This window comes from Zonotrichia albicollis, chromosome 22 (genome assembly GCF_047830755.1).
Source record: "Zonotrichia albicollis isolate bZonAlb1 chromosome 22, bZonAlb1.hap1, whole genome shotgun sequence".
In the NCBI taxonomy this organism is placed as follows: Eukaryota; Metazoa; Chordata; class Aves; order Passeriformes; family Passerellidae; genus Zonotrichia; species Zonotrichia albicollis.
In genome coordinates this window covers 3412455-3433286 of record NC_133840.1, presented here as the reverse complement: position 1 = coordinate 3433286, position 20832 = coordinate 3412455, and the positions used below count along the sequence as shown (strand labels likewise).

General features: G+C 54.0%; 2 protein-coding genes across 2 annotated transcripts in view; one reads left to right on the top strand and one right to left on the bottom strand.

The window, feature by feature from the left end:
- Positions 1–9869, top strand: part of SPATA22 (spermatogenesis associated 22) — a 54446-nt gene extending 44577 nt beyond the window's left edge. The window contains exon 10 of the mRNA XM_074557026.1: positions 9456–9869. The gene's annotated coding sequence lies outside the window, so the exon portion shown is untranslated. The remainder of the gene's footprint in view (positions 1–9455) is intronic.
- The window catches only part of LHFPL7 (LHFPL tetraspan subfamily member 7), a 59027-nt gene extending 38519 nt beyond the window's left edge, over positions 1–20508 (bottom strand). The window contains exons 1-2 of the mRNA XM_074557029.1: positions 19122–20508; positions 8884–9022 (exon numbers count right to left, since the gene is read on the bottom strand). Coding sequence (XP_074413130.1) covers positions 8884–9022; positions 19122–19409 — 427 coding nt within the window. The 5' untranslated portion in view covers positions 19410–20508. The remainder of the gene's footprint in view (positions 1–8883; positions 9023–19121) is intronic.
- Positions 20509–20832: the final 324 nt, after the last annotated feature.

Below are 20832 nucleotides of genomic sequence, written 5' to 3'. Positions count from 1 at the left end.
TGCAGGACCAAGCCTTTGTTCAGGAGTGCTGTTACTGTAGAACATAGAAAATGTGCTGGTTTGGAGCAGCAGAGCTGACCAAACCATCATGAAGCTGATTCCACTGGTGTGAACATGCCCTGTCCACCCAGGGTTCTTGCAGCACAGCAATAGCTGCAACCAGGGAGGAAAATCCTGCTCATCCCTCCCAGGAGCTGGAGGATGTGGGGCTGCATCCCTCACATGCTGCCCTGGAGAAGGCAGATGAGGTTAGTCCAGGGGAAAGGCCTACCTGCTTGGGATGCAACTCACAGGGCTCAGAAAACTCTGGAGTCTTAAAAAGATCCATAAAGGAGCCTCTTCTCCTTTCTGTTCTGCTCTTTGGGGTAATTTCTCCACTTAATTGTGCAGTTTGTGCCCTCTGCTTTAGTCCCACTGTCCTTTCTGGGGTTCTTGCTCCACCTGCTCTTTCACTGCCCCAGATGCTCAGCCTTTTAAACAGATTCATTCCCTTGACTTTGGAAAGGGCTCCACCACGTTTCCATCTGTGTTTACACTCGGTGCAGGGTAAATTTCTCCTCTGAGCAGATCTGTTCCTTACCAGCAAAGGAATCCAACTCAGCACAGGCTCAGACAGGAAGGCAGAGCAAAACATTTCCGAAGCAGAGCTCGCCTGGGAGCTGTGCTACGTGCCCACAGGAGGACAGAGACCTCTGCCAGACTCCCTGCATTGTCAGCCTGTGCAGAAAGGAAGTGGGGCTGGCCCAGAGCCACTGCTCCTGTGGCTGTTCCCAGGGCTGCCTCCCCAGCTCAGCCAGCAGCACCTCCCATTATCCAGGACACTGAAACCAAATCAGAGCAAGCAAAGTGGGACTGGAAGTGCCACCAAAAGGTCTGTGCCACAGTCAGCAGGATTGTAGGAAGTGGAAAGACCCATTTGTCAGATTTTCATTGCTCCTTTCTCAGGGAAATCCTCTCTGTGCACCCCTGCTCCTAAAGCCAGGCTGTGGTGCACAGATGCAGAGTTTTTAACTGCCTGGGCAATCTGTGACACAGAAGCCAGCAAGCAGCTGCCACCCAGATTTATCACTGAGTTCACCAAGGCTGGGCCAGCCAGGGCCTGTAGTGACCTCCAAGGAGGATCCACAAATAGCATGAGCTTCATCTAATCCCAGCAAAACAGTTTTTGTAGGCATTGAGGGGCTCACTGCTGCACCCTGAATTTGATGTCAGCCTTTAAGGTTTTGGGGCAGCATGTTGGTGTTGGCAGACAGGATGGCTTCCCTATAAACTGCCCTGCTCTGTGTCCTGACGGGTCCTTGTCCCCACTTTCAGATGCCTTTTAAATTACAGCCAGCATCCAACCAGCAGGCCAAAAACTTCAGCATTTCCAGAGCCAGGCTGGGCACTGGGGCTGACCTAAAATCCCTGAAATGCATCCCTGGGCAGACTGAAGTGCAGAATGCACCTGACAGTGCTGAGCTCCTGCCAGCATCAGAGGGGACAGGGAAGGTTTTTTCTCAGCATTACACCCTGCACTCAGTGCAGATGGATGAGCCAATAAAGATGATGTGGTGTCTACACAGTTGCTTCAGGATGCATGAAATTCAGCTATGAGCTCTCTCTCCACAGCAAGGCAGGACATTCAGGTGGCCTTGGAGAGGGTTGCAGGGTTGTCTCCAACAAACATGAGCTAAGCAAGGAGGAGGAATGGGAGAAGTCAAATTGTTTGTGAAAAGAACCCTCAGCTGAACACATAATTACACAGCAAGGAGATAAGAGGACGTGATCCTGCTCAGCACTGTGGGCATGCAACAAGCAGGCTGGGCAGCCACTAATGACAGCTGTGAAATGATAAATGCTCTCAAGCTTTTCAGGGTCTGGTTTATTACACAACCTGAACTTGCATGGGAAGGGGGACCCTCTCCTGCTGTTTTTCTCTGCTGCAACAACCAACAAGATCAATTAAACTTCATGAAGGACAAGTAATTATCAAGGCCATCCCTCACCAAAAATTCAAGAAGGAGCCTGCTTGGAGAGATGTGGCTTGAGGAGCCTTCTGATAATACCCACAAGCTCCACCCTGGTGCCTTGAAAATGTGAGAATCCAGGTAAATGTTCTGCCTTATAAAGGAACAACTGCCTGTGAACTGAAGGGAGAGTCACAGACAGAGGGAATCAGGTGAAATATGGATTTTCCCATCTGAAACACACAGTGCTGGGCTCCTTGGGGCCTGTATTTCCTCAGGGGCAGCAGTGCTGGAGTCCCAGTGGCACTTGTTATTTGTAGTTTCCATTTATTACAAAGCACTGTTATTATTTACAGAATCTACTGTTTTATGGACTGTTACTGCATCCAAGTGCAATAACTGGTCTGAGCTCAAATCCCTGGGAGAACTGTTGAAAGAGAAGCAATTCAGACACATATTAATATGACAAGGATTTCCCCAGGTTTAAGGAAATAAAAAATATGTTTTGTACAAGTGAAATAGTTCTTTCTTGCAGTATAAAGCTGCTCTTTTCTGATGATAGCAATGAAAGAATATTGCTTCTGTCACTGTTGCCACTGGAAATGTATTGCCCCTCTCCAAGAAGCCACTGAAAGGACATGGCTGGTTTATTCTCTAAATGAGGCTGCTGAGAAATGCTGTGCTCCTGGCATTAGCCCAGCACACTGCTGCTGCTGGGACCTGGCCTGAAGGGAGGGCAAAGGCACCAAGTGCCAAACTGCACCACCCACCTGGAGAGAATCACAGCACACCATGAGAAGTGAGCAGAGGAAATAAATCTGTCCAAATGTCAGATGGAAATGAAGCTCTGTCATCTGTCACTGCAGTGGAGCAGGGCTCAGCTGCTCCACAGCACAGCCAGGTCTGGCCCCTGCTCCTTCACAGCTCTGCACCTTGTGTGAGACAAGCTGGAGCCTCGGCAAGGATGATCTGCACTTAACCTGTGGCAGGGAGCCTGGCTGTGAGCAGAGCTGCCAGCCCCTCCCCTGGCACTGCTGTGTGTAATGGCCTGCCTCTCCAATGGAGATTTTGGGGTTTGGAAGTGAAATCATGAAATTGTTCTCAAACCAAGATGATCTGTCACTGGAATGTATGCACTGGAGTGAGCACAGAGAAATTACTGTTTCAGCAGAAGTAAAAATTTCCTGAAAGGCTGATGTTGATGTTTGTGGTTCCACTTTCATGCCTGTCAATCTGCAGATCTGACAAGTTCATTTTCCCCCTGCAACATCCTCCCAGACAGCACCTCCCAGCTGGGAGGGAAATGGAAAAGAAGTCAATTGTTGCTTCTAACACAGGAGTTCATCAAATTCTTAAGCACACAGAGACTGATGGAATAACAACACCTGGGCTTGGTGCTGGTGCCCAGCATCTCCACAGGGCTCAGGGCAGTCCCTGCTCCAGGACAAACCAGCACAAGGCTCAGGATGGTTGTGGCTTTTACTGAGCTGAATTCTGGAGGAAATTAGCAAAATTGTAACAGAAGAGGAGTTGCATCAGTGCAAGTGAACAAAATGAGAGCACAGAAAAGTCAGGCATGAGCAACACTGACCCTGAAATGAGCAGTGGGGCTGGGCTGTGACCGAGCCCCTCTCCAGCTCCTGGCAGTGAGCTCCCACCTCAGATATTTATTGGTTGTGTCAGGAATTAGTGAGAGTTCACTGACTGAATAATAACGTGCCAAAGGCAGTTTTTGACTTTGCTAATGTAATTAAAGAAAGCAGGGGGAAAAGCCTTACACCAGGGGCAGAATCAGGGCTTCCAACAGTGTGAGTGCTGTCTGTGGCAAGGACAGGATGGGAAATGTGAGGGGAGAGGATGAGGATGGCAGTGAGGACCTGAGCACTGAGGAGGATCATGCGGCTGCTCCCAGCTTTGCTCTGTCCAGAGAGAGACAATCAAGCTGCCCTTGCAGTTCAGAGCAGGACACATCTCCAGGCTCAGGTTTTATGCTGCTGTTTTGCTTTTGCACCTTGCAGGAAGACTGGACTTTGCTTATTTTGGGAGCTTCTCTTGCAGATCTGAGGAACCTTTCCTAAGTGGGGAAACAGCTTTATGGAAGCATTTCCTTAATGCTGCTCAGATGATTGAGCACATCCAGCAGTGTCAGTGCATCAGGACTGAGCATGTTTTTCTGCCACGAGAAGAGGGACGGCGTGGGCTCTGCGATAAAAGCCAAGCTGCTATTTTTAAACAGGGATGGGGGAAGCTTTGGGTGATTTGAAATCAAATCAATGCCTGGACAGCAGGGCGCTGCTTCCCCCTGCCTCCACTGCCAAGTTCCTCTTCCGAATGCCAAGGATGTTTGTGACAAACAACCCTCGGGCAGCAGGACAGGGCTCGGGGCTGCCGCAGCCACAAGAGCACTGCTGGGTCTGCCCCGCCCGGTGCGGGCTGGGAGCGCCCCCAGCCTCGAGCCTTGGCCCTTCCTGAAGGCTTTTAGTTAATTCCCCTGCTTGGGGAGGGGCCTGCTCCAGTTCTGTCCCCTCAGAGCCGTGCTGGGACACTGAACCCAGCAGCAGAGCGTGTCCCCGCTGCACGGTGGCCTCTGCACCATCCTTGGTGCTGCTCTCCAGCATCCCCACAAGTGCATCGGGCAGGGATGCTTGGCAGGGTGTCTCCCTCATGCCATTGTTCCAATGGGGATGTCTGGGAGAGGGGCAGGATGGGAGGGACCCCAAAGGCAAGGGAAGAGTTTCAGTGACTCAGTGACCAGGCAGCCACCAGCCCTCTGTTTGCTGCTCCATGGACTCACTGGCCTGGCAGCTCCCTCCTGGTGCTGTTTTTATCTAAGTTACTAATTACACATTACCTATGTGTCACCAGGCTGATGGATGGGAGCCTGAGGGATCAATAGTGATGCAGATGATGGTGCTGTTTGCCATGCAGAGCCTGCACCGGCTGGGACAAACAGGGCACCATCGATCCCAGAGGTGGGCTGGGATGCAGGGAGGTGCAATGAGGGAGAAGGATCATGTGCTGCCTTCCTAAATAGCATTGTGACACTGGGACAATGTCCTGGCCAGGGACTGCTGGGGCCCTGCTGCCCCAAACCTCCCACCCATCCTGCTGCTCTCCCTTGGGAATGGCACAAAGCATTCTAATCTGGGTTGGTTTTCAGTCCTTGGGAATTGATACATTTAGAAGGTTCACACTGATCTGAAAGTGAACAATTCTCCCTCTTTCTGTGTTCTTACTGAATGATCAGTGTTTAAAGAACAAACAAAGGTCTCCTGTATTTTGCTCTGCTGCTTAACTGACCAAAAGTTGAGGCCATCTCTGTAATGCCACCGTGCTGCTGCCAGTAAGAGAGATTTTGGCTGCAGAATGCAATCACATTTTCCAGGAAAAAGCTCCTGGGACTACCATGAAACCTGGGATTACAGTGTGGCTAAATTGCATAACTGAGGGTTTCTGCCTGTCTTGCTGGAGCCTTGTGACTGCTCTGATTCTGTCATGGCAATGCTGGGAAATTGCTCTTTAAAACCAGAAGAGCCTTAGAAAGGCACAGGCAGGTCAGGATCATTTCGCCCAGCACTGGGTTTGAGCAGTGACTTGATGGTGGTAGGATTGGACAGAGAGCAGTGTGGGGTGAAATCAAAGCTCTCCCTGAAGGCTTCTTGTGCTCTGTGCCTCAGTGAGGTCCCAAGCTCTGCAGCTCCTCCTGGAGCCCCAGAGAGCCCGGGAAGGAGCAGCAGCCATGGGGCCACTGCAGGTTGGATCAGCCACCCCTGCCAGCAAAGCAGGAGCCCTTTGCCTCAACAGCACACAGGGAAAAGCTTCCCAAAATCAGCACAATCCTGCCTTTATTGAGGCTTTTAGGGATGAGGGGGGCTCATCCTGCCTGTGAGGGCTCATTCCTCAGCAGCAGATGGAAGCAGCTCCAGTGCTGGAGCATGGTCACCCATAGTCCTTCCCTTAGTACCACGAGCCCCAGAGCAGAAATCTGCCCAGATTTCCTGTTTGATGGAGTTTATTGAGTGGCAGTCTCAGTTGTCAGCAGCCTCACTACCCTGGGAGGGCCATTCCCATGGGGGTGGGGATGCTCTGGAGCACAGTCCCTGCTGGAAATCTGTCACAGGCTGCTCTGAGCTCCCTCAGGCTCAGGACACTCCTGTGAGGCATTTGCTGGGGCTGTGTGGGCTGTGACAGCTCAGAGCAGAGCCCTGGGGCTCCCCAGGGCATCACCCACAGGTGCCATGGGTGAAGGCACTGCCTGACACACTGGGATGGCCCCGAGCTCCTTCCAGCAGCTTCCCCCTGCCAGTCACTGAAAATCTGCTCTGAGAGCCTTGCAGGGCCCTGAGCAGCACCTGGCAGCCCCCAGAGAGGTTGCACAGCCACAATCAGCCCTGGAGAACATTCCCTGGGCTTCCCTTTCAGCCCCACACAGCAGGAGACATTTCTTCCTGGAATTAACTCCTGTTTTTAAAGCCCAGCAAAGAGGATTTTGCTGAAGGACAACTGGCAGGGTTTCAGCTGTGCCCCCATTTGCCCTCCCTGTTCCTGGGCTCAGCCCCAGGACTCTTCTCCAACCAAGCAATGGGTTGCAGCTGAGGACTGGGCCACCCCACAAATAAAACCCAGCTTGGCTCCCTCAGCCTCTTTGGAGGTGCTGGTTCCCCCAGAAATTCCATTTCAGTGAGCTGACACCACGAGCAGGGGGTGAGCCTCATCTCTAATCTCTCAGAGGCAGCTTTGACTTTGTAGGGTGTGAGAGCTGAGCAAATGTTCCTTTATCCTCCCTCCTCCCCCTGTTGCTCATTAACTCTTTCATTAGGGACCATCCTCTTGTCTGTTGTGTGGATATGTTGGGTTTTTCCTAAGGATGGATGCCAGGCATCAGGACTCCTGTTCTCAAAGCATGGTGGCAATTAGCCTGGCTCTGAACCCTGGTGGCCTGTCTCCATCTGCAATTAGAGCTCTGCTCTGTCTGCCTGAGGTTTTTATCTTCCTCCTTTCTGGGCTCCAAAGGCACAACTTGGCTCTCCAAATGTACAGCAGGAAAGTGTTAAAGCTGTAGCTTGAGCCTGGCTGTGGGGCTGCTCTCAGGATTGGTTCCTGTTTGGTTCAGGGATCAATCCTTGGCCTCTGCACCTGGATTTATGTGAGTGCAGCTCAGGGCATCCTTCTGAGACAGTGCAGAGCCTGTGGGGGCTGATTCTGGCTCTGCTGGTGCCTCTGCTCCTCACTTCTGGCATGTTCCATGCTCCTGGCTCAGTGCACCTGGCTCTTTATCAGCACACTGGATTCCTGATTCAGTGTCTCATAGAATTGAGCTGATTTATTCATACCTTTGGTGCTCTAAAAGAATACCTGAAGTTGGCTTTGTGAAATGGGAAAAGGAGAGCAAAATTTGGATTTCAGTGGGAAAATGTCTGGTCAGACAGAGGAAAGGTGACTTTAGGACCTGGAAACCTGGGATTTGGGAGAAACAAACCCCACTGCTCTGCCAGCATCTCAGGGGGTCCCCCTGGCAGAGCTGCCCCCCATCAGAAAGCTTCTCTACCAAACCTCCAGGCTTGCTCTGCTTTCCTTCCCTCCCCCATAATTCCATCTATCCTGAAATCCCTGTTTTTCTCTGAGGTAATGTGATTTTTGGGGAGGAGTTTCTCTCCCTGTCACCTCGCTGCAGCTGATTTCTATTGAAAAGCTTCCTCCTAGGGAGGGAGGGGGGAACAAGGAGAGAAATTATGGAGGGGCAGCATTTCTGAATCCAAATACATTAAACCATTTAATTCTGTTGACTCAGGGCTGCCTGGCTCTGAATGGGAATTAATCCACAGTGCACAAAATTAAAAAGCACAAGACAAAATGCTTAGCAGGCAATGCCAGGGTTTAAAGCAACCCATTAGCTTGCTCAAACGTCCCCAGTAAATTTTCATTTGTCAATAACGCTTAGAGCCTACAGTTTATTTACAGCCTGTTCAATATTACCAGAACCCCTGGCAGCTCCTCATTTGTATTTATCTGCCACAGTCAGTTTCCTTTCCAGGGACTCTTCCTAATCCTTTGCTTGGTATCTGCTCCAGACACAGCAGGGATGTGCCACCCTCCAGGCAAAGGTAATGTGGGGTTACCCTTTTCCACCCCAGTTATCCCCGGCAAGGAACCATCCCTGGAGCTGGATCTGCCATGGAGCTCCCCCAGCCTCTGTCCCACCCCCAGGGGACACACTGGCCAGCAGCCAGCAGAGCTGGGAATCTCCAGACTGGGAGAAGGGGATGTGTGTGGCCCCACAGCCTGGCTGAGCTGGAGCAGCATGGCTGAAATCTGTCCTGCTCCATCTGTCCCAGATCAGATCCCAGGGGATGAGCCCTGCAGAGGAGAGCGTGTAACAGGATTTCCCCCCAGAGCAGCTTGAATGCTTCCAGGCAGAGAACAAAGCCTGGCTGGCCCTGAGAATTTCTCCAAGCAAAGGAGTTTATTCTTGGGCACAGACACGAAGGGCATTAATCTCCTGTGGTGGCTCATGGCCAGCTGGGGAGGTTTGGTCCAACACTCAGGGACGTGGCTCCCTGCAGGGGTGACAGTTCTCCAGTGGGGTTTGTCCCTCCCCAGCTTCCTCCCCTTACTCTGCACTCCCCCAAGGCAGAAGCACAGGAGATTGCAAAGGAATTTTAAGTGGATGCAGCATCACCAGGGCTGCCTGGGGAGATACAGGACAGGCTGGGCAGCCCCTGGGTCAGGTGTAAAGCTCCAAGAGGGAAATCCCTCCAGGGGCTTAACCACAAAGATGGATCTGGACACTTCAACAGAGGCAATCACTGAACTGAAGGGACACTTGCTTTTCTCCCACCCTTGCTTAGGGTTTGCGATCTCCTCATGCTGCTGAGCCCAAGATGGCACAACAGGACACCCCACCTCCCCCCAAGAGCAGAGCCCCATCACTTGCCTGCTGCTGTCTGCATGTAGCCAGCCAGGGTGCAGAGTCGGCGCTCGCAGGCTCCGCCGGGCAGCAGCACGGCCACGATGGCCAGCAGGGAGCTGAGGGCCAGCAGGGCACAGCCGCCCGCACACAGCACTGCACTCGTCTGCAAGGACACAGGGGCTGTCAGAGAGGTCACCCCACACCACACACACCCCAGAATCCCCCTCTGCGAGTGGGCAGTGCAGCCCTGTCATGGGCGGCTCTCCCACCTTTTCCCTTCCACCTTTTGTTGCTTCACCACCCGAGGGTCAGCCATTCCCTGCTCCCAGGGCTCACTGGGGCTGCAGTGACAATTGTGCTAAACCAGTGCCACTAGATGTGTGTGCTGTGTCAGTGCCCTTCCTGAGCACTGAAATGGATCCATGGCAGCCCTGCCCCAGCAGGCCTGGCAATGAGCAGGCATTTTGGGGATCCCAGGCTGCTCTCACCCCCAGCAGCCTAAAAACAGAGAAAAGCATTAATTCATGACAAAACAGCTCGCCCTTGGGTACAGGTGTTCAATCACTGCACTGCTGCTGTTTCTGTCCCCATTGCAGGTGACAGCGGGTGGCACTGGCAGTGAGGTGGCCTCTTCCAGCAGGGACATGCCAGCCCAGCCAGGGGCACAGAGGGGACCTTCCTGCTCCAGCACCCAGCTGGTGACAGGGCTCAAGCAGCTTGAGGACACCTCAGGCCCAGCTCTGCATCAGCCACGGCAGCTCCTGTCACTCCCAGCAAATTCCAGGAATGCTGCAGCTCCTGTCCCTTCCAGCACATTCCAGGAATGCTGCTGGCTCTGGTGAGTCCCCCTGCAGTGACACCTGCCTCAGCTGCTGGAGCAGCACAGCTCCCACCTCCCTGGAAAGCCTGGCTTCTATAACCTGTGTGGGAGCTGCTCTGAGGGGGTCAGGTCCCACTGCCACCCTTGTCCAGCCCTCTTGTCCTGGTGGGACATTCTGGTTAGCAGAGCACAGTTTGCTTTTTTCATCTTGCCCCCTCTACCTGAGCTTTTAGGGGAAACAACCCCAATACAGTTTCCATTTACCTCCCCAAAGAGATCACAAACAATCTGCTACTGTTTGGAATAATATCATTATAATAATAATAATGTAAATTATTCTGCAGGAACCCCAGGCAGGCTGAGCAGGAGAAGAGGAATTGGATTTACCCTGGGATGCCCATGGGGGGTCCCAACAGCTCAAAACCCCCTCCCATGAGTGCTGCTGTCCCACAGGTCTGGCACTGCCCCACACCCACTCCTGTTCCTGACTGCTGAGCTGCACTGGCTGGTGCTGGGTGACACAGCCACTGCCAGCTGTGCCCCAGCAGCTGCCACTGCTCCAAGGGACACCCTGGTGCTGGAGAGGGACAGGCCAGGCACACCTGACACCCTGGTGTGAGTGCTTCTCCTGGGGCTGTGCAGTGATTGGAAATCAGCATCTTATTTATAGCCTATTTATGCACTGAGCAATGCAAATGCTGTCCCAGCAATAAATGAATTCCTGACATGCAATGCAAAAGGAACAGCAGTGCAAAAACTACCCAGGGAAATGGAGAGGCTGCTCCAGCAGGGAAATCTGCTCCTCTCCAGAGCCTGCCAAGGCACTGAGAGCTGGACTGACATGAGCTGCTCCAGGGCTTAAGGTACAAGGTTGGGACACCCCCAGCAGGGCCCCCTGCCCTGTCCCTACACCAGGAGGGACCCATGGGATTTGGAATGGGATTTGGGATGGGATTTGGGATGGGATGGGATGGGATGGGATGGGATGGGATGGGATGGGATGGGATGGGATGGGATGGGATGGGATGGGATGGGATGGATGTCCCCATTGCACAGACACTCCCCCAGCCACATGGGGAAAGCAGCCCCAGCCCTGCTCCCCAACTGCTCCCAGGGCAGCAGCATGGCCAGGAAATCTGGATTCATAACAAAAATAAAAGGATTACTCTGCCTGGCGTCTGCATTTCACCTTCTGCCCAGCAAAACCATCCTCCTTTGCAAGGACCATTAATTATTTAGAGCAATGAATTTTTCAGCAGAAAGGGGTCTTGTGAAGCAGGCTGGCTCTTCTCTTGTGTGAAGCATATTATTTTTAATGATCTAGGTTCTCCTTAATTGTGGTGGCTCAAATCTCCTAAAAACTCACAGTTCCTGCTGGAAACAAGTGATGAGCTGCTCCAACTGTTAATCCCTGTGGAGAAGTGTGAAGGTCTTTTTCAGGACAAAATGACAGGGAAAAGGCACAAACAGGCTGGGTGCAGGTGAGTTAAAATGACAGGAAAAAGGCACAAACAGGCTGGGTGCAGGTGAGTTAAAATAAGAAAAAGGCACAAACAGGCTGGGTGCAGGTGAGTTAAAATAACAGGGAAAAGGCACAAACAGGCTGGGTGCAGGTGAGTTAAAATAAGAAAAAGGCACAAACAGGCTGGGTGCAGGTGAGTTAAAATAAGAAAAAGGCACAAACAGGCTGGGTGCAGGTGGGTTACACTGGCAGAAGTGCTGCTCTGCTTTGGGAGCTGCCATTGGGGTTTGGCAACAAGACTGAGGGGTCTCAGGGCTGGCAGCACCCTGATGTGCACAGGGGTGCCCAAAACCCTCCCAAATCCAGCCAGGCCCTGGCAAAGGGAACAAAGATCTTGTTGGATAAATGGGAGAAGATTCAATGAAGGTGATGGTGAGGTTTGGGTTCTGCCATGTGGGCCAGGAATGCTGAGCCACCCAAGAGCTGCCAGGCAGCTCCTGGGGACAGAAGGGGTGGCAGGGGCACAGCTGCCCCCAAAACCAGGTGACAGTAGAAGAGGGCACACACTGCTCTTGGCCTGGCTGTGTGCTGACATTACCTGCCAAAACACTGCATGTGCTCTTGGGAAACAGAAATTTTGCTTTTGTCATAACCTTTCCATGACCCCAGCTGGGAATTTCTCAAGTGCTCCTGCCCTGTACTGGGCAGTTGCTCCTGCACAGATCAAAAAGCTGCTTTCAAAGGGAAATAATAAGGTTTAAGTTTGAAGAAGTCCATGGAGCAAAGGCATAGCAGTTGAAATTCTCTACTTCCCACTGTGCAGCACCTCCCTCTCTCCTCCCTGTTTGTGCCTGTTGCATCTTGAGCAGAAAGGAGAGGATGCAGGAAACAGATGCAAGGGCTGAAACCCAAAAATAGACAGGGTGGGGAGGAACACAGGGATGCAGGAGGCTGCCTGTGAGAGCTCAGCTCAGGCAGGGCAGGAAAAAACCCATTTATCCCAGGAAAGAGCAGAGCTCTCAGTGCAAACCCTGCCCTGGGCATTGCTGACCCCTGGCAGTGCCAGGAGATGCCCCAGGGAGGCTGTGAGCAATCCTGCCTCTGCCATGCTGGGAAGAGACATAAAACCATGTCAGATTTTCTGCTCCCACTCCCAGGGAGATTAATTGTTTATCCCCAAACAAATTAATCGTCCCCTGGTGGGACTGTAAATATGCCTTTATGTGGCGTAATAAATTCTGATTAACAACAATCCCCTGCCTGATTTTTAGTGTTTTACAGGTCTGACACATGCCATGGCTGGGCCATTCACTTAGCAATAAATCTGCTGAAGGTGTTGTTTCATTCACCAGAAAAATCAAAATTAAAATGCCACATAATGGCTGTCCTGGGAAGAATTCCTTAATTTCCCTAATGAAAACTTTTGTAAAGTTAGCTCATCTTTGAAAGCCAGCTTTAAAGCAGGAAGGGGGAAGGGAAAATAAACTCTCCAGTTTTTAGTGCTGAGAAACAGTACCTGGTGTTTGGTTCAGCAGAGATAAACCAACCTGGCAAAGCTCCTGCCATCACTATGAACTGGGTCAGGATGCACATTAGTTTATTAATGCAATTTATTAATTGGCACTTGACCATCCCCAACAGCTGCCATCCTGGATGGGGCCTGTGGTAGCCAGGGCAGCAGGCTGAGGACCAGGTTACAGACTGCTGGGCTGTCCAGCCCTGCTCAGATCCCTCAGCATCTTTGGAAGTGGGGGCAGAAAATAAATGCCCTAAAAAACTGGGAAACAAAGCCACAGGCTCAGTGAGAAAAAGGTGAAAGTCACAGTGTGTCTGGCTTTTGGGGGTATCTGTTGAGAGAAAATATCTAAGAAACCCCAAATGAGATCAAGAAGAGATGTAAAGTCAACTGTAAGAGAAGAGGTGGCAAAATCAATCCTGCTTTTGCAGTAAATTCAGCACCACCTCCACTGAAACCAAGCTCAGCCAGTCCTGGCCTTCCAGGCAACTTTTCCAATTCCCAGCTCAGCAGCATGTTCAACAGAACACCAGAGGGGTTAATGCCCAAACTGATTCAAATGGGGGAAGAGGCATTTTTTTAATTAGAGAGAAAATAAGGGACAGATAATACGTCTGATGAATTATGGCTGTCTCTGTTTCGCTGCCATTGCATCTGGGGATGCTGCAAAGCAGTTCCTAATGGCGCTGCTTTATCTAAGAGGATGATGGATAGTAGTGAAAGGCAGAAAAAAAGGGGAAAAGTAAGACATTAGCACATCAATGGTGTGCCTGTGACCTCCATCAAGGGATTCGAACTAACTTAATGAAATTTTAATTAGGCAGCAAGCAGTGCACGGTGCTGGGTACCAGATCAGCCCTGCTTCCCCTCGCTGTCATTATCCTTCCCTGGGATCGGCCCTTTCCTGGCGCTGGCAGCCGAGCCCTGGCCAGGGAATGCCCCCGGGTCACCCCCGGAGGAGGAGCCCGGGCAGAGGGGGATCTGCAGCCTCAGGAGGAGCAGGGAATGTCCCTCTGTCAGAATGTCCCTGCCAGACTCTGCTCTGGGCCCTGCAGAAGGGAAACGCAACATCAGAGTGGCTCTGCTGAGCCCTTCCCGAGTGCAGGGTCAGGATTTGCCTTTGAGGAGGGGGCAGGTGACCCCTGTGACCTGACCATCCCTGCCAGGAGTGGCCAAGCAGCTTCCCTGAACCTCTGAGGGCAGGGACAGAACTAATCCTGAGAGCAGCCTGGCTGCATTTTCCATCAACCTGACCTCCCAGGGCCCACCCTTAAACCGGGCCTGCCTCAGCTCCCCTTCCAGGCCAGCTTAGCTGAGAGCAGGTTGGTGAGTGCCAGTGGTGGTTTGTGACTTGGGCACTCAAATGTGGGACCACAGCCCAGGAATTACAGGTTCCCTCACCACCCTTCCTGTTAATGTAGGTCAGAAAAGTCTGAGTGGCTGATGAAAGCAGATAAATCTGCTCTGGGGTAATGTGCAGGAAGGTGGTGATGTCAGGAATTCCTCACATTCAGCGCTCACAACTCTGGCCAAGGTTGTGTAAGTGCAATTAAAAATCAAATGGACTGGCAGGCAGAGTCTGCACTCTTGGGAAGTTCTTAGGATGAGGAGCTAAAAGTTGATTTCCTGATAATCCCAAGTTAATGTGCTGGCCTGGTACAGGACTCTGGAGGCAGAGCAGACGCTGCCTGAGGGGCAGCACACACCGAGTCCCTGCTGGGGTCTCTCTGCATCTCTCCCTAATTCCAGAGCCTGTGCTAGAAAAGGAGGGACAGATTTCCACAGAGTGACAGATTTCTTATCTCCATGAGGGCCCCATCAGGGCTGCTGATCTGCAAACCTGTCCCAATGGGCAAACCCCAGATGGCATCAGGGACCCAGGGCTGACCTGGTGCAGTGAGAAACCAGCACTGAAGATTTAATGCAAAGGGTGAGCAGGTTTATTGTACATTTTCACTAAGCTTTGCTGAATCTTTTCAAGTCCTGCTTTAAGGCCCAGGAAAAACCCACTCAAGGAACTGCTGGGGTTGGGCAAAGCCCCCCCCATCGTGAGCAGGTTATTTTGGGCTCTGCTCCAGCATGGCATCACTGGCTCCATAGGCAAATGGCCCATGTGGCTTTAACCTGAATATCATGGGCTGATCAGCTTCTTTGTTATTTTAGATTACATGCTTGGCAAAGCCTGAAAATAATTGGAGACTATCTGGAAAAATAAAAATAGAAATCTGAAATGTGGCAGCAGCAGCTTCCGAAGTGCAGCACTGAGACAGGAACCCATGAGCCAAATGCTCCCACTGAAAGAGAAAATAAATTAGCTGAGGATGAAGCACTATTTTGCACATACACAGTGATCTGGCACCAGGGAAAAGAAAAGAGAAGTCATCAGAGGCTATGAAACCACTCAGAGCTCAAAAATTCACCTGTTTTTTTTTATTTGGCCTCCCAAGAGCAATCTCCTCTCCCCAGGGTATGTGCACACCTTGGGATGTCCCTCTGCAGCCCTCACAGCTCCAAGTCATCCCACAACAACAGCTCCTAAGGGCCTCACTCACAAATTGGGCAATATCACCATCACCATCCTTTCTCCTCTCTGGCTCCAGCCAAATCCTCTCCAGTTTCCATCAGCTCCTGCAAGGTCTCAGCCTGTCCACAACATCTGCAGCCACCAGGGATATTTTATTATATTCCACCCCATCAAATAACCATCATGATGCTGAGCTCAGTGCCAAGCCCCAGCAGCACTGACAGGGTTAAATTAAAGGTACCCATGATATTAGAGAGCTGCAAAGTAATTATGAAAGGAAGCAGAAAAAAGCCAGCAACTCCAAGCAGAGATGAAGGCCCTCTTAAGAGAAGAAAGGCATGTTAATTAACCTCCAGACATGATTCAAAGCATCATTTGTAGCACGATTAACATAATCCCCCAAGTGCACACACAACTGGCATTAACGATCATTGCAGGACTGAGCGCTCCCCCACCCTTGAACAAATCGGCACAAGGGAGCGGGGAAACACCGGAACGGCAGCGAGACAAAAAACCCCCGTGTTCCCCAGGGATGGGCATCCCTGCTGCGGGTGGGCATCCTTCTAGCTGTGCTCAGCATCCTCCCAGGTGTGCTCAGCATCCCCAGGTGTGCTCAGCATCCTTCTAGCTGTGCTCAGCATCCTCCCAGGTGTGCTCAGCACCCACCCAGTGTGCTCAGCATCCCCAGATGTGCTCAGCATCCACCCAGTGTGCTCAGCATGCACCCAGGTGTGCTCAGCATCCACCCAGGTGTGCTCAGCATCCTCCCAGTGTGCTCAGCATCCTTCCAGTGTGCTCAGCATCCACCCAGTGCTCTCAGCATCCACCCAGTGCTCTCAGCATCCACCCAGGTGTGCTCAGCATCCCCAGGTGTGCTCAGCATCCTCCCAGTGTGCTCAGCATCCACCCAGGTGTGCTCAGCATCCCCAGGTGTGCTCAGCATCCACCCAGGTGTGCTCAGCATCCTCCCAGGTGTGCTCAGCATCCACCCAGGTGTGCTCAGCATCCACCCAGGTGTGCTCAGCATCCTCCCAGTGTGCTCAGCATCCTCCCAGGTGTGCTCAGCATCCTCAGGTGTGCTCAGCATCCACCCAGGTGTGCTCAGCATCCACCCAGGTGTGCTCAGCATCCTCCCAGGTGTGCTCAGCATCCACCCAGGTGTGCTCAGCATCCCCAGCTGTGCTCAGCATCCACCCAGGTGTGCTCAGCATCCATCCAGTGTGCTCAGCATCCACCCAGTGCTCTCAGCATCCACCCAGTGTGCTCAGCATCCTTCTAGGTGTGCTCAGCATCCTCAGGTGTGCTCAGCATCCTCCCAAGGTGTGCTCAGCATCCTTCCAGTGTGCTCAGCATCTACCCAGATGTGTTCAGCATCCTCAGGTGTGCTCAGCACCCACCCAGTGTGCTCAGCACCCTTCCAGATGTGCTCAGCATCCTCAGGTGTGCTCAGCATCCTCCCAGTGTGCTCAACATCCTCAGGTGTGCTCAGCACCATCCCAGATGTGCTCAGCATCCTCCCAGTGTGCTCAGCACCATCCCAGGTGTGCTCAGCATCCACCCAGGTGTGCTCAGCATCCTCAGGTGTGCTCAGCATCCTCCCAGTGTGCTCAGCATCCAGCCAAGATGTGCTCAGCACCCTCCCAGATGTGCTCAGCATCCACCCAGATGTGTTCAGCATCCCCAGGTGTGCTCAGCACCATCCCAGATGTGCTCAGCATCCTCCCAGTGTGCTCAGCATCCCCAGCTGTGCCACCAGCTCCACTCTAGAAGAGCTCCTGAGCCCCACATCAGCTTTGGCCCCTCTGCCCCCGGCATCCCCAGCTCCCACCCTCCTGCAGCAAACTCCACTGGAGCAAACACTCGAGGCTCTTTTCAGGAGCTCCCAGATTCCTGTCCATGTTCGGCTTTCATTTAAAGAGAGAGCTGCCCATCAGATCGCTGAAAGATTGGAAATGAACGTCACGGCTCTGAAAGCAAAGAAAAAAGAGCCACGATTTCTCCATCTCTCCAGAACGGAGAGAAATCTCCTGCTTGAACCCGTGGATGGGGTTCGGAGCCGTGCTGAGCACCGAGGCGTGCGGGCTCCGGGCTGCTCATGCAGGAAAGCCAAAGCTGTCGCCTGCCTCAGCAAAGCTGTCAGGACTATTTTATTGCATTCCAGCCCATCAAATAACCATCACAACAGGTATTCTCCCCCTCCTCACGGCAGAAAGATGGTGAGGGAGCACTTCCCTCTGAAAGAATCTGCACTGGCTGCTGTTCATTAATTATTTGGGTGGTATTAACAGAGGTGACACGGACATGTCACCCAAATGCCCTGCAAACTGCCCTCGGTGCTGTGATTATTCATCTCTCCCTCAGCCCGAGCTCAGGAACTCAGAGACTTCGTGCTACATCATGTTCTGGATCTCAGTGTTTTATATTCTGGATCTCAGTGTTTTCAGAGGCTGAGGCTTGTTCAAATGAGTCACTGCTGAGCTTCCTTCTTATCTTTAAAGTTTGTTATTACTTGGAATTGTTTATCTGCATCACATTTGCAAAAACATCTGAACAAAGGCCAGCCCATGGAAACAAGAGCATTTTTGCACCTTTTTATGTAAATAGTTAGGAGTTTATACAGCTGGTTCTTTTCTTTGCAATTCACAATATTTGTCTCTAATGCCAATTTTAAGGATCGCGATGGGATTTAAGCAATCACACGCAGCCCTGGTGTCCTGGCAGAGATAACAGCGCAGCTCCATGGCAGGCTGAGCAATCCAGCAGCTGACAGCCCCCCTTTGTGCCCGGCACGGCCCCGAGCGCCGGGGATGCTGCCCCGGCTTGGGGACCCTGCCACGGCGTGACCTGGAGCGGCTCCAGGCTCGCGTGTTCCGAGCAGAGGCGGGGATTTCACACTCACAGCCTCGGGGTAAGGACGGAGGGAGAGGAGGGAGGAAGGACGGGGCCAAGCGGGCGCTGGGATGCCGGGGCCGGGCTTTGTGCGCTCCCTGCACACACCCAGTGTGACCGGCGGCTCTTTGTCACCCCGGGACACCACAGCAGCCCCATGGGGCGTCTGGGCCTCCTGCCTTCCCAAAACCTGGCACGGGCATCGCCAGGGCAGCCACGATCCCCCACATCCAGGCTCGATTTCTGCATCCACGTGTCCCAGGAGCAGCAGTTTCAGCACCTCCCCGCTCCCTCCTGCACAGCAAACTCAGCCGGGAGCGATGCTCAGCCCCGCTGGAGGCACAGAAACCTCTGCAGCTTCCCCGAGTCCTTCCCGCACACCCCTGGAGCCTGCCCGGGCAGGGAGGGGGATCTGGGGCTCCGGCAGGGTGGGGTGGCCGGGTCAGCCCCGCGGCGCTGCCGGGACCGGCACCCGGGGCTGCACTGCCCACCACGCTGGCACCGGGGTTCAGGCAGCACCCCGAGAACAGCCCAGCATCCCAGAGAGGGACGAGACCCCACAGGGATCCCGGGACACCCAAGGGGTGCTGAGGAGATGCTCGGAGGCATCGGGTGGGATGCAGAGGAGGGAAGGGATGCCGGAGAGAGCACGAGGAGATGCCGAGGATGCTCGAGGGGGATGCAGGGGATGCCTGCGATGATCGGGATGCTGGAGCAGCTCTGGAAGACAGGACGAGGGAAGCTGGGGTGACGACAGGAGGACCTGAGGGACGTGAGGAGGACAGAGAGATAGCAGAGAGCCTGGAGCAGGTCTGGGGGAAGGCCAGGAGGTGATGGGGTGACACCGGGGAGCCGAAAGCAGGCAAGGGGGGGATGCCGGGGAGGCGATGAGGGATGCTGGAGAGCCAGAAGCAGATACGGGTGATGCCGGGGAGGTGACGGGAGCTGCCGGGGAGTGCAGGGAAGGGCAGGCGGGATGTCGGGCAGCTGCCGGGGGATTCCCGGGAGCCCGGGGGAGGCGGTGGGGGTGCCGCGGCGGGGAGGCGCTCACCTGCCAGGAACCGGAGGGGATGTCTCCGAAGCCGCCGGGGCCGGCGGAGCCGTGGCAGCCGCGGGGCGGCCCCGCGCAGCGCCAGAGCAAGCCGAAGCCGGCGGCGGCGCGGCCGGGCGGCAGCAGCCAGGCCGGCGAGAGGAAGGCGGCGGCGCAGGCGGCCAGGAGGCCGGCGGAGAGCAGCGCCCAGAAGCAGCCGACGCCGCTGCACATGGTGCGCCGGCGGGGCAGGGAGCCCGCGCCCCGCGCCGCCCCCGCGCCCGCCACCGGCACCGGCACCGACAGCATCGGCGGCGCGGGGCGGCCGGCGGGGCCGGGCGCGGGGCCGGCAGCGCTGCCCGCGCCCCTGCGCGCTCCCTGCGCGTTCCCTGCGCGCTCCCTGCGCCGCCCCCCCCGCGGGGCGCGGCTGAGCACGGGCGCGGTTGCGACACCCGCGGCGGGCGGGGGAGCCGGGGCGGGGGAGCGCGGTCACCTGCGCGCTCCCTCCTGGGCTGTCACGGCGATTCTCCGCCCGCTGCCGGAGAAAGGGTCGGGCTGTGCCTGCCGTGAATTACCGGCGGTGCTTTTAACCCTCCCTCCGTGCCCGCGCACGGCGATGCTGCCGCTCCGCTCCTGCAGCTCTCCCGGACGGGGACACTCGTGGGGAACGCGGGTGCGGGAATTCCGCGGTGGCACCGTGCGGGGGATTGAAACCCGCCGGGGCAGGGAGGTTTAGATTGAAACCCGAGGTTTAGATTGAAACCCGCCGTGCAGGGAGGTCTCGGGCTCGGGGTCCGCTCGGGGCTCGGGCTGTGTTATCCTCTCATCCCGCAGGTTTCTCCAAGATGCTGGAGGCACAGCGGCTGCCCGGGAGCCTGCGCTTGTTTGAGGTGTAAAAGCTGCGCCTCCCAGTGCAGATGGATTTTTATAACAGTCATTCTAAAAACTTCATGGATCGGGTTTTATTCCTGCTAAACCTCACGGCGCAGCACGGATTGATGGTTTATGTTTGTGCCTCGCAGATCTTACGGGTTTTCTCGGTTTCCTGGAGCTCAGCTGTTCCCCCGAGCGGTCCCACGTCCATCAGCCGCATAAAGAACCAGATCCTTTTTAAAATGTAGCAAAAAATGTCTTTATCCTGCGCTAATGTCCTCGGGCGGGTTTCGGGCACTTACTGCCGATGGCGCTGAAACAGGTAAAGACATTTGGGCAGCTTTGGTCAAAAAAAGAGTTTTTCCTTTAGATCCAGGGCACGTTGGTTGGTGTTCAAAGCGCAGCGCTAGGAGAGGGCTCCGAGCCCTGGGAAGCGCAGATCCCGCAGCACAAGCCGGGGGCTTGGCACCCTCTCCTGGTGCGCGCCCGGAGTGCTGCGGCAGCGACGGCAAATCCTCAGCTCCCACAGCTGAATGAATGCACGGGCAAAGCCCCGGAACGCTGCGGTTCTGTCCTCATGCAGCCTTTGGGCTCCACGGGGTGTGTCTGTGTCCTGCTTTTAGAAATGCTGCTCGTCCTGGGTCCTCGGGAAATTTCTGAAGGGATAAAATCCCTTGTTTTACCCCTATATCCCTGGCTTAGAGAAATACCCGACTGCTGTCATGTGCTGCATCGCTTCTTGTACTCCTTGAGGGATCGAGAAAAGCAAAAGGTGGAGGAAAAAAGAACGGAGAAACAGAAGATGGTGTTAAAATAAATTATTATTTTCCAAGTATTTATGATGCCATAGAATGGCAAG